We start from the raw sequence: 13,464 nt of genomic DNA on the forward strand, positions 1-13,464 counted from the left end.
ATAAACGTTTTAGGTGGAAATCTGTGAGGTTCTTGGTGTGCTGCTACTTTGAAAGGACCAAGTGAGACTGCAGCACGATCGTACCTACACCTGTTAAGGTCACTGAGTTCAGACTCCACAGTGTGAGAAGAGCAGTTCCCGGTAAGGGTAATCAGAGTAGCAGTTGGCTTTGTGATTGGCTTTTGGGAGTAGTTACTGTGATTTATAGAGGCATTTGCTGGTTCCTTGCTGCTCCAGGGTTTGAAGAACATGGCTGCAGTGCTATATCTCTCTCTGTTGCTCTTTTTCTTGGCTGCTGACCGTGTTGCTAGCCATGCCTTTGGCATTCCCCTTTCTTTTGGCCTTTGCAACACCTGAAGTTTCTGTAAAAATTTCTTTTTAACATCACTAGAATGAATGATATTCTGTGGATCTTGGTTTTACATGTGCTGCTTAAGACAAATGTCAGGTTTGCATTTTTCCTTTTGCTCTTCTACACACACATGTTCAAATATCAAGACCCGGAAGGTGAAACGTATCTGGCTGTATTTTCGAAAGAGTTCAGAAATTCCCATTTATGTAGCTAAATGATTTGTTTATTTTTCCAATCCTTCAGCTCCTGTTCAGTTGCTCTGGTATTTTGGAGAACTGCTTGTTTCGGGTTATCTCCCATCATTAGCCGCAGTGTTTTATTGTGTAGGTAATCTGCACAGAGACTCACCGTGCTTGCAGGAAATAGCCAAATTTTGAAAAGTGTTCAGAATTCAAAGGCTGCCTGAGAAAATAATAGGAGGATTAAAACCAACAGAAGCAACAGAGTTTGTTGTGGGGTTTTGTTGTTGTTGTTTATCATGTTGTTTATCACGAGTTTTTTGTGTATTTCTTTGGTTAGAGTTTTGGAGACTTTGGGGGCAGACCTTGATGTCTAAGGAGGAGCAGTATACATTTTAAAGTATAGCTTATGTTTTATACCAAGAGCTATAGAAAATCTGGTCTGCTGATGGTAAACAGTCTCATGTGTAAGGGGAGAAGGCTTTTGGAAATAATATAATTTGTCTTGCATTACTGCCCTGCCTTGAGCATTATGCAACAAAAAAAAAAAAAAAAAAAAAAAAAAAAAAAAAAAAAAAAAAAAAAAAAAAAAAAAAAAAAAGGCAAGTTGAAGCCAAGGCAATGGGTGTTATTCTTATGGCTTCTATTACCACTCACCAAGCTGTTGGTCACAATTTTGCACAGCAAACTCTGCACATGTGCCTACTGGCAAGCATGCCTAATACATTCCTGTGCTCAGACTCTCAAAAGGCTTTGCGCCTTCCTAGGAAAAGGAAAGACAGGGAAATAAAAACGACCACTCATGGAATTTCAGCTGTGAGAGTGTAGTTGTGTGATAATATTTTGCAGGTTTCCTGTTTAATTTGTTCAATGTGTTGAGCTTCCATGCAGATTAACTGTACAATCAAACACTGAGAGCGAGGAGATTGCTGTGCTTTGCCAAACTCACAAGTCCAGAGAGAAGTTATCTACAGTCATACATTATCAGTGAGTCTTTTGCAGAGAGAATATGGAAATGCATGTTCCTTATCTGCAGTGATATTATGCAGGCCAGCAGGCACACGTTTTTGAAAAAAAAAAAATTGCTAACAAAATGACAGCTATTCAAACCATCATAATAAGGAAAGATCTAACACCTTGCTTGCTTTTGCCTGTTAAACCCTTCCAACTGTGTGGGGCTTTTGCTGACACAAGGGCTCCACTGCTTTTTGTTCTCTTGCTGTTATCACCCTTGTTGCTTTCTTAGAAAGTCTGTCAAAGCAGGGGAGGTCTGTGGGTCACAGAGAGACATCCTGACCGGAGAGTGGAAGAAGCCTGGATGCCTTTCCGTGTGCCTAATTGACTCTTAAATGTGACACCCTCACAATGTTTTGCCGTAAGGAATACAGATAAAGTGGACCCCACCATGCCTTTCATTCAAGCAGCACCTTTTCCAGGGTGCTTCTTCCACTCCTAGGTTATGCTTTTTCTCTTCAGAATCTGACTGTTTTCTTTGCTACCGGGCCCTTGCCATTCTGTGACGGAATGGCACGTGTAAGGGCTCTGCTGCTGCCATACCAGAGCTGCTCAAAAAAGGCGCTGCCCAAAAAATGTCCCTCAAGAAGTGCTGCGAGGCCCACTTCCATCTTCATTTTGACTGAGCCGTCCTGTCCCAGATGGTACGTCAGCCTCCATCTACGTGTAGGAAATGCAGGAAGTGTTTTCCTTGCCCTTGCTGCCTCGTTCCTGCTCACCAGGGCCAGCCTCACACAGCGTGGTGGGCAGAAGCCTGGCCGGTGACGGGACCGGCCTGGCGTGACAGGCACAGCAAGAAGGAGTGGAAAGGAGCCAAGCTGGCAGGAGAAGCTGTGGGGACAAAGGGGAAAGGGGTAGACAGGCGAGGGTAGGCAGTTGGAGGGGGGGTGAGAGTGATGTCTAGTTATCATTATAAGCGTTTTTGCCTCCTCTAAAAGTGTTTTTACCCCGCAGACACCCCGCTGTCTTACCAGCACCGTAGAATTGGCACGGACTGTGATGAAAGTCAGCTACCCCTTGAAACAGTGGAAGCTGTAGCTGATCTTGATCCAAGTGCACAATGCTGTAGTTTCATCAGCACTGGCTTTCTCATATGCCTGGCAGGTCTGATTAATTTTTGCAAAACTGCGACTGAAAGGAAACAAACATAGTGTAAATGAAAAGAAGAAGAAATAAAAAAAAAAAACACAAAGCAATCTCTTTTCTGTCATGTCTGTGAACAGCTTTTACTGCTTTCCCTGGAGAGCCTGCATGCTTGGACAGCAAGTTACTGTGAATTAGTGAGGGTCACTGCCATTGATTAAATCCTGTTTTATGTTTCCTGGTAACTCCTGAATTATGGCAAGAGCCGAGCATATTAATTTAACACTTTTCTTTTTTTCATTGACATTTGTGATGGAGGAAAAAATCTGCAAGTCATTTTGAGCAGATAATATTGAATTAAAATAAAACTCAGGAACAAAATGGCATCTCTCTTTTACTCCCATTTTCACATTGCTACATTGGAAGAACGATCAATAACTAGTTGAAGTCTTAAGCACAAAAATTTTTATCCTTGCAATCATAGTTATTCTCTTAATTTATGCAAAATATGGACTAGGACTATAGTAAGTGAAATATGGTAAATTAGGGAATATTGCCTTTTTATTTCACACCTCTGCAGCTCCTTTTCTTACACAGTGACAAAAGGCTATAACCTTAACTCTTTAATGACAGAATGAAACTATCAGCACAAGCCTCAGACGGAAGGCTGTTAATGCTAATTATTTTCATCAGAAATTTTAAGTATTTTTTTTAGAAAAGGTGAAAAAGATATTTATATTCAGGCAATATTTACCGTGTTCTCATACAAATGTATGTATATATACACAGACACACATAAAAGTATGTTTATTTAAACATATTGGTTTCAGAATGGTGTGTGGGCACTTGTTTTTCCAAAAGCAAAAGTTGTTTTCATAGTGCTTTGGGAACATGCTGAAATTTCCAAAATTACCCTGGGGAGTAGGGGGAAATGGAAAGCAACATATGAGAAGACATTCTGGGGGATATTTCTTAGTGATCGTGAAATTCTCGGCCTTTGCCTGATTCATCCCAGTGCCACCCTGGCACATGTGCCTGCCGTGTGTGTGCAGCCTCCATGGATGCCGTTCCCAGAGACGTCTTCCTCTCAAGCATTTTGCTGATATCTAGCCTTAAAACTTCTTGCCAGGAACTTATTATCCACAGCAGCAGAAATGCACAGAAAGAGTTATCACCTTCCCCTTAATCAGAAGTTTTTTAATCATGGAAGGCTGCTCTGTCCCTATCCTGTCTTCTGCTGGTCTCATGTCAGGTATCACCTCATTTGGTCACTGGCTGCAGACCACATTTTGCCAACCACAGCTGTTCATGCTGCTCTACTCTTGGCTCAGTTTCCAGGGTTTCCCTGGGCTTTCCTGGGATCAGGAAGACTGCCTTACGTGTGGGACAGGCCATGCTGCTGCCTTCAACAGTCAACCTCTTATCAGTCTTGTGCATATCAGCTGTTTATTTAAGCTTCTCATAATTACGGTCGTGATGGTGTTGCTTGGGGGTTTTTTTGTGTTACTGGAATAAAACAATTAAAATACACAAGTTAAAAATACTTAAATGTAATCAAGCATGTGTCCATTTGCTAGAAAGTTTTGTCGTACAGGACACGTTGGAGACCTCTTGGTGTCCCCTGCGGATGCTCCCAGTCTGCGTGCTGTGAATAATCACTTGGCCATGCTGGCTGTTTGTTTCCTTGGACAAAATTACAGCTGTCCAAGAAACAAATGCCCTGCAGAGGGAGGTACTACATGCTGACACCCCGGAGGTTCAGTCGGGGCACAGCTGAGCCACGATGGACTTAGAGGCTGTCAACCCTCAGCTGACCAGCTGTATTTCCCCATAATTAGCCCTCCCTGGTTGTGTGGTAAAGGTGTTATCTTAAGCCTCAGGGTAAGTAAGGTTAAACAAGGTGTTTTACCTCAATCCTGGAGAACAGCAGTGGCTGGGTTACAGCTAACCCGTGGGGTCAAATGAAGGGTAGCATCTCACAGAAGGACTGCATCCTCTTGTGAAGGCTGTGCTCACAGATCAGTACTGGTGTGGAATATTAGAGGTCTTTAACTTAGCCTGAAAGGGTTTGAGGTTCACACACACAAGAAATGTTTATTGCTGCAACGCAGTAGAAACTGAGATGCATCAGCTGGAGCCCTACAGCGCCTTGGCTGAGCCTTTTCAGTGCAGTGTCCCCTTCTGGGTCCACAGTACCCTTAATTGATATTGATTCTCTTGATGGGCTCCCATGCCCATTGTCTCTTGCCTCAGGAAAAGGATATGGCCAAGCTGAGGTTTGAGGTAGGTGTATCATGTGCGTTATAACATTTGGCTGGAGCAAAAGCCTTTGCTTCAAATGAAGGATGCTGTTGAGCTCGTATTTACGCTTTTAACTCCCTGTCATATCAGTTGCACCTGGAGCCTTTGCATAGCCCTTGACTCAAAGTAGTAGAAGTTAGCAAAGAGCAAGACACCCTCCCTTTCCATTTCTGTATTAACTACCGGAGGTGCCTGCCACAGCGTGCTGTCTTGTGTCCAGGTGCACACAATCCAGTAAGTGTTGTTAGTGTCTTATCCTGTACTCAGAAGCAGCACTTCTGTTCTCACTAAGGCCGTGTATGGCTGGCGTGTGTAAGATCTATGTAGGAGAACTCCAAAGAGTCAAACTAGGCTGTCACTAAATGTGCCCGAAGGATAATACATGTAACGTGCAATTGATCCTTATTTTTCAGGGGTTTGTATAGAAGCATTGCTAGTCTGGTTGGGGTTTTGCTCTGTGTGGCTTGCCTAGCTGAGCTCGAGCTGGGAATCTTTTCCCTTCTCAGGATGGCCTAATCACCAGCACGTTCTTTTATTTCCTTAGCGGTGCCTCCCAAATTGAAGGAAATGAAAAACCAAGAGGCTGCTGTGGGTCAGAAGCTAGTGCTAAGGTGTGAAACCACTTCAGAGTACCCTGCACTCAGATTCAAATGGTTAAAGAATGGAAAGGAGATAACGAAAAAAAACCGACCGGAAAACATCAAGATCCCAAAAAAGCAAAAGTAAGTACAGAGTAATAACTCTCAGGTGGGGCTGGGAGGGCTGGGGAGTGCTGTTCATGAGAACATAAGCACTGAGGTTGTTAACTGTAGTAACCAAAAGTGAAAAGCTGTGAGTTACAGAGGAGGAAAATTTAAGAAAACAGCCACCAATATGATTTTTCTTGAAAGTATGAACGGAGTGTTAGTATGGTATAAATATTTCATAATTAGCTCTCCCTTTTCAATTTTTTTTTTTCTCATAGCCAAAGGCTATGGTTTTAACCAGTAAACCTTGGAGACAGGCCATTTTTAAAGTACTGACAAGAGGAGAGGTACCTTACGTTTATTGTCTAAAATGAAAGAACACTTAAAACCATCAAAGGATTGTAGATTTTGGAATAGTTTTGAGATTTGCTTTGCAAGCGGTTTAGTCCTTTAGTGCTTAAGAGGGGCTGAATGCTATCTGCATTAGCTTTGAATGTCTTGTGCTAGCATGCAGTAGTCCTTTGCCAGAGACATTCCTGTGCATGCAGAACAAGGCACAGTTCAGCAGATGTCGGATGAGTAGCAAAGCCTGTAAATCTCATCCTCCTGTCTGGTGGAAAATGTCCCCTACGTGTGACAGATGACCACTGCCAGAAGATGGACTGGTGCCTGATTTCTGCAGGGGAGAAACTACGCAGTGCACTGAGACAGGAGAAGGCTTTTCCTGTTTGGTCTTTGCCCTGTTGTTTAGGTTAAAAATTTCAAATTTTGGCCACTTGTCTATCAAAGGAAGCTATGAAAATCTGTTTGAGCACAGCCCATCAACTCTCACTCTTCCCAGTAGGATGCTATCTGCTGCACTGGGCCATGCCTTTTGCTCATGCAAGACACAGAGGATTTAGGGTGAGCCCTGCAAGTGGTCTTTCCTTCCAAGGTGTCCAGTGACCCCATACTTTTTGTCAGGGCTCATCTCGTTAGGCGAAACAGAAGCCATAATTAAACAGACATTTTCCTTGTTAGAGTTATTCAGGTTAAAATCCAGACATCCTGCATTACAGTTTCTTGCACTCCAGCCTGGGGCACAAGGTGAAACATTGGGAGGGGCAGAGCAGCTTCGCCACAGTCCCCGTGCCACGGTCGCGCAGACGTCAAGAAGGAACCCGCGATGTCTCCTTCCAGCATTCACAAAATGGAACTGTTCCAGGTGGCAGATAGCCTGGCAAATTGTCTGGACTCATTTGCAGAGCCATATGTCTCCGTCAGAGTTGTATTTTCAGTCTGTTCTGTAAAGAAAACGTTCGAATCAGAGCCTAACCCTCAGCTTTCCCAGCAAGGCAGTGCTGCCTGTGAGGGGCAATCTTACATTTTGGCTGATGTTAATTGACCAAACTCACCGGGGCCAGGGCTTCACCCTCTGGGCCTGGACTTTGCCAGTTTAGCGTAAAATCAGTAACTGCCTTCCGCAAGATCACTTCTTTGCCTTTTTTTTTTTTTTTTTTTTTTTTTTTTGGCCCCCAAAAAACTTTGAGGAGCTGTCAGAAGGGACACTTGCTGATAGCTAATAATTTGATATCGATGCGTAAGACTGTTTTTCAGTTTGATATGCCCAAAAGTGCTTAAAATTCCCCAAAAGATATGTAATGGAAAAAAAAATTTAAATTGTGCCTTTTTCTGGAAAATAAAGATCCCAAGTCCTGTTCACCCACCGTAGTGGGCAGAGTGCAGGCTTCAGCCTGTATTTCACACTTCACTTCTCTGTGCTACCTCAGTCAGGAAGATATCACTCATTTTTGGAATTTCTCCCTTCTATTTTCTGTTTTAGAAACGTCAGTGTGGAACAGAGAAGCACTTCCAGTTAGAGATGTGAAAGGCACTAGATGTAGAGTACAAAAAGGGGAAAGGCAAGGGATGTCTGATGACATCTGAAGGATTTTTCTTGCCGTCCTACTTTGAGATTTTATTTTGGGAACACATCAGTGCTTTGCCATTTTTTCTTTTGCTGGCTGCGTGTGCATCCAGGACTGAGTAGATATGAACAGCTTAAGAGGAGATAGATATTATTTTGATAAAAAGTGGAACAGACGTGTTGCAAAGCTAAAGAAAAATGGGGGGAAATGCAGTGCAAATTAATGCATAAAAAATGCATATTTCAGTAAAGAAAGCCATGTTTAAAAGATCCCTTTGCAAATTAAAGGAGTATGATGAAGGATTTTTTTTTTCCCCACTAATGTTCTGTGGGGTTTTTCCATGGTAGCACACCAGTAAATGTTTGTCATGTTCCTGTGCTGTTCTATTGTTAAAACAAGCATTTTAGCATGATTTTTTTACTAATACCAAGTGTGGGAAACATCAGCTAGGAAGGTTAGAGTAGTTGTTGAGCTGTCCGGGATTCATATTTGCTTTAAAGTTCAAATGGCTACACAAAGAGTAGGCTATGTTTCTGAAGAACCATCAGCATGGTGCCACAGCCTTACTGTCCTTCCGTCCAACCACTTGAGAATAACACTTTCTACATATTTACAAAAACTTGACAAAGTTTGTAAGTAGTGCCCAGTGGGTGACCTTTTTAGTAATGTCACGTTTTGTAAAAAATGACCTTTCTCATTGTGTAATGGCAACAAACCTGTTGTTTGTTGGGCGGAAAAGAAATGTTTATGGTAAAGGTCTGGTGAATAGCTTTGGGGTTTTTAACAAACTGCAGATACATGGCAGTATGATGAAGTATCTATCTCAGAAATTGAAAAAGAAGACCTTAGCTTGGCACCTAAAGTAGGCAAGGAAAATATAATATGACAGGTTGGTGTTTATCGGGTGCAGTGGTCAGTGTGAATACTACTGGATCAAAAGATTTGCCAAAGCAGAGCAGATGCTGACTTTTTTCCTAGTGCTTTAAGAGTTTAGAAGACCCTGTGGCAATGCAGCCTTCCTCAAAGCTTAGCCCTCTGAAGACTGCTTTGCATGTCAGATGAACTTGGGTAATCATTCCTAGGAAGATTTCAGGGGGATTGATTTAGAGGGTGCAGAGCCAGGACATGTGATGACCCCACCTGGAGTCCTGCATCCAGCTCCGGAGTCCTTGTCACAAGAAAGTCGTGGACCTGTTGGAGTGACTCCAGAGGAAGCCACTAAGCTGATCACAGGGCTGGAGCACCAGTCCTGTGTGGGCAGGCTGAGAGAGTTGGGGCTGTTCAGTCTGGAGATGGGAAGTCTCCAGGGAGACCTTACAGCAGCCTTCCAGCGGGTAAATGGGGTTTACAGGAGGCTGGAGAGGGACTTTTTACAAAGGTGTGCAGTGACAGGACAAGGTGATATGTCCTTAGACTGAAGGAAGGTAGGTTTAAATTAGATATTATGAAGTTTTTTACAGTAAGGTTGGTGAGGCATTGCCACAGGTTGCCCATAAAGGTTGTGGATGCCCCATACTTGGATGTGTTCAAGATCAGGCTGGATGGGGCTCTCTCAGTAGCTCGGTCAAGTGGAAGGTGTCTCTGCCCATGGCAGGGGGGTTAGAACTATATGATCTTTAACCCTCACCACTCTGTGATTTTATGCTTCTATGACAGTACAGCAGGTGAGTCACACTAAATGGCTGTGCTCCTTCTCATTACATTAGAAAGTCAAGGGAAACGGAGTGACTTTAAATTTTAATGAATGGCATTTAAAGCACTCACTTTTTACCTCAAATTTGTCAGAGTAAGAGCGTGGAGTCAGTGAGTTTCTGCTGCTGATTGCAGGTGATTCACGATGCCATGATTGATTGATTTGTGTGTCCAAACTCGAAGCTATTTCTTAGTGACAATGGAGATACTCGAAAAAATCAGGCATCAGAGAAGGGCTTTTCACCAGCTAGCTAACTTTCCCATTCCTGTCCCCTTGTACAGACAGCATTTCATTTTCCTTCTCTGATTTCAAACCCAGTGAGACCTGTACAGTGTTGGTTTGGACTGCGGGCTGTACAGAGTCAGCTGCTCTTCATTATAGGAAGAGACTCCTTTATCAGGATTGTTGGTTTGGTTTTTTTGCGGCAGAGGCAAAGTGTTTGCCACTTCATCTAGCTGATGGCTTTGGATGCCGTAGTGCACGAGAAAGCTTGGTGTGCAAGTGCCCTGTACCTTGAGCTTCATCCAAGCTTAGCCTGGATATTTGCCTGCAGACAGGCAATTCTGGATGACAGATGGAGACTGGAAGCAAAATGAATTCAAGCAGTCAGATAAGGTGGGCTGGGACTGCATTCTGCAGATGTATTTCTTTCACTTTCATGTAGGAATACAAGCTCAGCAGTGTCATAGTGGTAATTGAGCTAAAGATAAAGCAGAAGCAAATCTTACAGGGAGAGGCATTTTTTTGGAGGAGAATGGTATAGTTTGAGAAAAGGACAAGGCTTTGAATACAAAATCCCTTTTTAGAGGCTGTGAGTACTACTGGAGTACTGTATTGATAGGGAACTGCTTCATTTACAGCCATTAATGAGTCATCTTCTGCTCCAACTGTTTTGAGTTCTGTCCTGATACGTCTCAATGATATTTTTAAAGCCATAAATATTCATATTATTTCTCCCACTCTCAGAAATAAAACTCCTTGCAGAGTTTTTTCTTAAAATAAGAGCAAATTTGGCTTGTTATAAATGGATTTGTAAGAAATCTGGTTGCTTCACCTATTTTAATACAATGATAAAATCATAAAAGGAAGATGCAATTCCTTGCCTTTTCCCATAGGTACACGTGAAACAAAACCAATTAAAATAAATGTGCAGGGCAAAGAGGGTCTTCACAAAGCCAAGCATGCCACAACAATGGTTTGCCTCAGTATTACTTAATATCTGAAGAGGACTGCAGCAGATATACAACAGGTGTCCAGATTAAAGTGATATAGCTGCAGCTCTGCTTCTTCCTTCTCGTTGGGTTAAAGTGAGCTCTTAAAAAAACTGAGCCTGTTTACATTGCTTTCTGGAGCTTCTCAAGGCTACAGCTTGCTCTGTACCTAGACAAGTGTCTGCAGGTATGGCTGAAAGATAACCTGTGCAATATAGGAAATATCACATGTCCACACGACCTGTTAGGTGGTATAGAACAGGGGAAGATGTTCCTGGTGAGACCCTTAACAGGCCCTTGCCCAGGTGGGAGTGTGGATGGTTGGCAAGAAGATTAAAGAGCAGGCCATTTTCACTGTTGTATAAGCGCAGGTAATAGTCAGGTGCAAAATTTCCACACAAAGGTACAGTAGCATTCAACTTTTAGACGTTTCTGTCAGTGCCTCTACCACATTTTCCTCATATATTCATGGTTGCCACCAGCTAAAGTCTGCTTTTATATGCCATCTGAAATGCACCCCAGCTGATTCATTCAGCTCTGGGAAACCGGGCCCCTAACTGTGAGAAGGGAGCCCGAATACTCAGCTGTGCCTTTCTTTGCCATTTGAGTAAATCTGACAAAATTGCTAGTCCTGCCTTGGCTACTCCTCCTCCTTGCAAGCCCAGTGGCCTCAAGAAAGCAGTCCTCTTTCATGACATGAGGGGAAACTCTTCATGACATGGGTTTCTAGCAGAGAGGCATCCACCTAGCACACTGCTCTCATTCTAGAAGGGCCACAGTGCTGTCTCCTCAGCAGTAAAACCTTCACATAGAGGCAGGGAAGCTTGAGGTGCCAACAAGCAGATGTTTGGTAGCAGATGGGATAGCTTCCTGTGCTGGAGGGAGGGGTGTCCTGCAAGGATGGGCTGAAAAGGGACGCTGAACAGTTTGACTTCTCCAGAAGCTCCCCCTGCTACAACAAACTTGTTTGTGGTCTGAGCTGATCCCTGCTCAGTGATTCCCAGAAGGGGTAGCCAGTTATGATTTCTGCGTGGAGGGTTAGGAGACATGGCAATGCTGGAGCAAAGCAACTCCCCAAAGGTAGTTTAGCTCAGCAGTCATAGTTAGACATAATGGTAACTACAAGCTTTCAGAGGGAACAATCTGTGCCTCCTGGGTATCAGTCCCTTCAAGTTGGGGTAAGCCAGTGCTCGTGCACTCTGAGTGACTATTCTGCAGCTAAGTGAGCAGGCTTTACTACAGGCAGAAAATTCCCCAAAGCACTTATTTCAAACAGTAACTGGTAACAGTAATAATGTGTGCATTTTCCCCAAGCTAGTAATTCTCTGCAGTTTAGATAATGGGATTATTGCCATCTTACTAGTTGGGGACCCTTTGAATGACACCAGAACATATTCTTATGAAATTAATGGGTAGGCAGGAGTTCTGCATTTTAAAATCTAATCTTAAGACCTTGGAGACTGATTAAATTACATCTCTGAGCCAGGAACAAAATGTAGCTTCATGCAAATTGTGTTCCTGCCCATGATTTTTTGTTAGCACTGGAGAATGACTTACTATTGGAGTTTCAGAGGCTGTTAGAGTGTGGTGTGTCCTATTCTCCTGATTATTTAGTCAGATGTTGGGAACTGCCATACTTACCCAGAACTCTGTTGCTGGTAATATGAACCTGTAGGAAAGGGTAATCTATTTTAGTATTACACCCATCTCTGTGGCATCTGAATAGCCAGCAGTGTGACTGTGAGAGGATGGTTGTTGGTTGGTTGTTTTTTTCAGATTTCCTTTAAAAGCAAAGACTTCTCTCATACAGAAAAGCATAAACAAGTATCTTTGTTTGAGTCCATTAGTATGCCTTTTTTCCAGAAACTTTTAAGAGAGGTGTTTTTTTTATTATTATTATTATTCTCCCTTCTTTCAAACCAGGATAGTGTTGATCTGCCAATAAGAATGGAAGACAAGATTCTCTGTTGGTGGGGGGGGAAGTACATTAGTTGGTGCAGCGACTGTTACTCCAGTACAGGATGTTTATGTGTTGTGTTTTTTTTCTCTGGTTTCACAGGAAATACTCTGAGCTTCACATTTACAGAGCCACATTGGCTGACGCTGGGGAATATGTATGCAGAGTGAGCAGCAAGCTAGGAAATGACAGTACTAAAGCCAGTGTCATCATCACAGACACCAATGGTAAGGCTGAACTTTTTATTTTACTCTCGCATTCAGAAAGACCATGTATTAAAGCTGCCATCAGGACGAAAGGGTTTGGAGAAGGGGAAAGCTTTGCAAGTGAAGTGGAAGTGGAAGAACTGAAATCTGTTTAGGTGTACTAAGAAAAGTGATCAGGCCTGACTTGTCTTCTGTGTAGTTGAGATGTTCAGTTTTCCTTATGCAGAAAAATGGGATGTCTCCCACAGATGTCTCAGGACAGGTCAGCATTTTCTGTATAACACCAAGTCTAAGACACAGTCTAAAAAGTCAAGATAAGAACTGAATCAAGTTAAGAATCAGTGGGAGCATTTTAGGCATGTGGGGAAGTTTTTATTTAACCTGAGACATGCCACAGTCTGAAGAGCAGTCCCCTCCTTAGAGTACTCCTTAAGTAATAATTGTATGTCTCTGATTGCCACTGTTTTTACTTTCACATATGTTGATAGGTGTTGGGTTTTTTTTATTTCTAAAATAATAAATACAAAAATATGAATGTAACTGAAGGCATATTATTCAAAGGTCTGAATGTAATTCAAGTACTTTGATATAGATATTGTGATTTTAAATTATTTCTTAAGGAACAGAGCTTCTCATGAGGCAGATAACACTCAGACTTACCCAGAAAATTTACAACTATTATAGATTGCTAGTTTTGCAGGGCCATTTCATTTATAGGAAGTTCCAATTGCTTATGATGACATTTTCTGAGTGTTCCATTCTACACATATATTCTATAAATGTATTAGCAGTACTGTTTCTCCTTTGGAGAGGCATTGAAGGCAGCAGTTCAGCTGAAATTTGTTTTTCAAGGGTGACTTCGACTAATTCAGCTC

General features: G+C 42.6%; 1 protein-coding gene across 9 annotated transcripts in view; it reads left to right on the forward strand.

Moving 5' to 3' along the window:
* The window catches only part of NRG1 (neuregulin 1), a 439,630-nt gene that overhangs the window by 290,531 nt on the left and 135,635 nt on the right, over window positions 1-13,464 (forward strand). For all 9 annotated transcript variants that reach the window (XM_027897380.1, XM_027897301.1, XM_027897460.1 and 6 more), the window contains 2 exons: window positions 5,474-5,651; window positions 12,486-12,610. In XM_027897380.1, the coding sequence (XP_027753181.1) occupies window positions 5,474-5,651; window positions 12,486-12,610 (303 nt within the window). The remainder of the gene's footprint in view (window positions 1-5,473; window positions 5,652-12,485; window positions 12,611-13,464) is intronic.

This window comes from Empidonax traillii, unplaced genomic scaffold (assembly GCF_003031625.1).
Source record: "Empidonax traillii isolate 1590-97213 ecotype Southwest subspecies unplaced genomic scaffold, ASM303162v1 scaffold2:size4533513, whole genome shotgun sequence".
In the NCBI taxonomy this organism is placed as follows: Eukaryota; Metazoa; Chordata; class Aves; order Passeriformes; family Tyrannidae; genus Empidonax; species Empidonax traillii.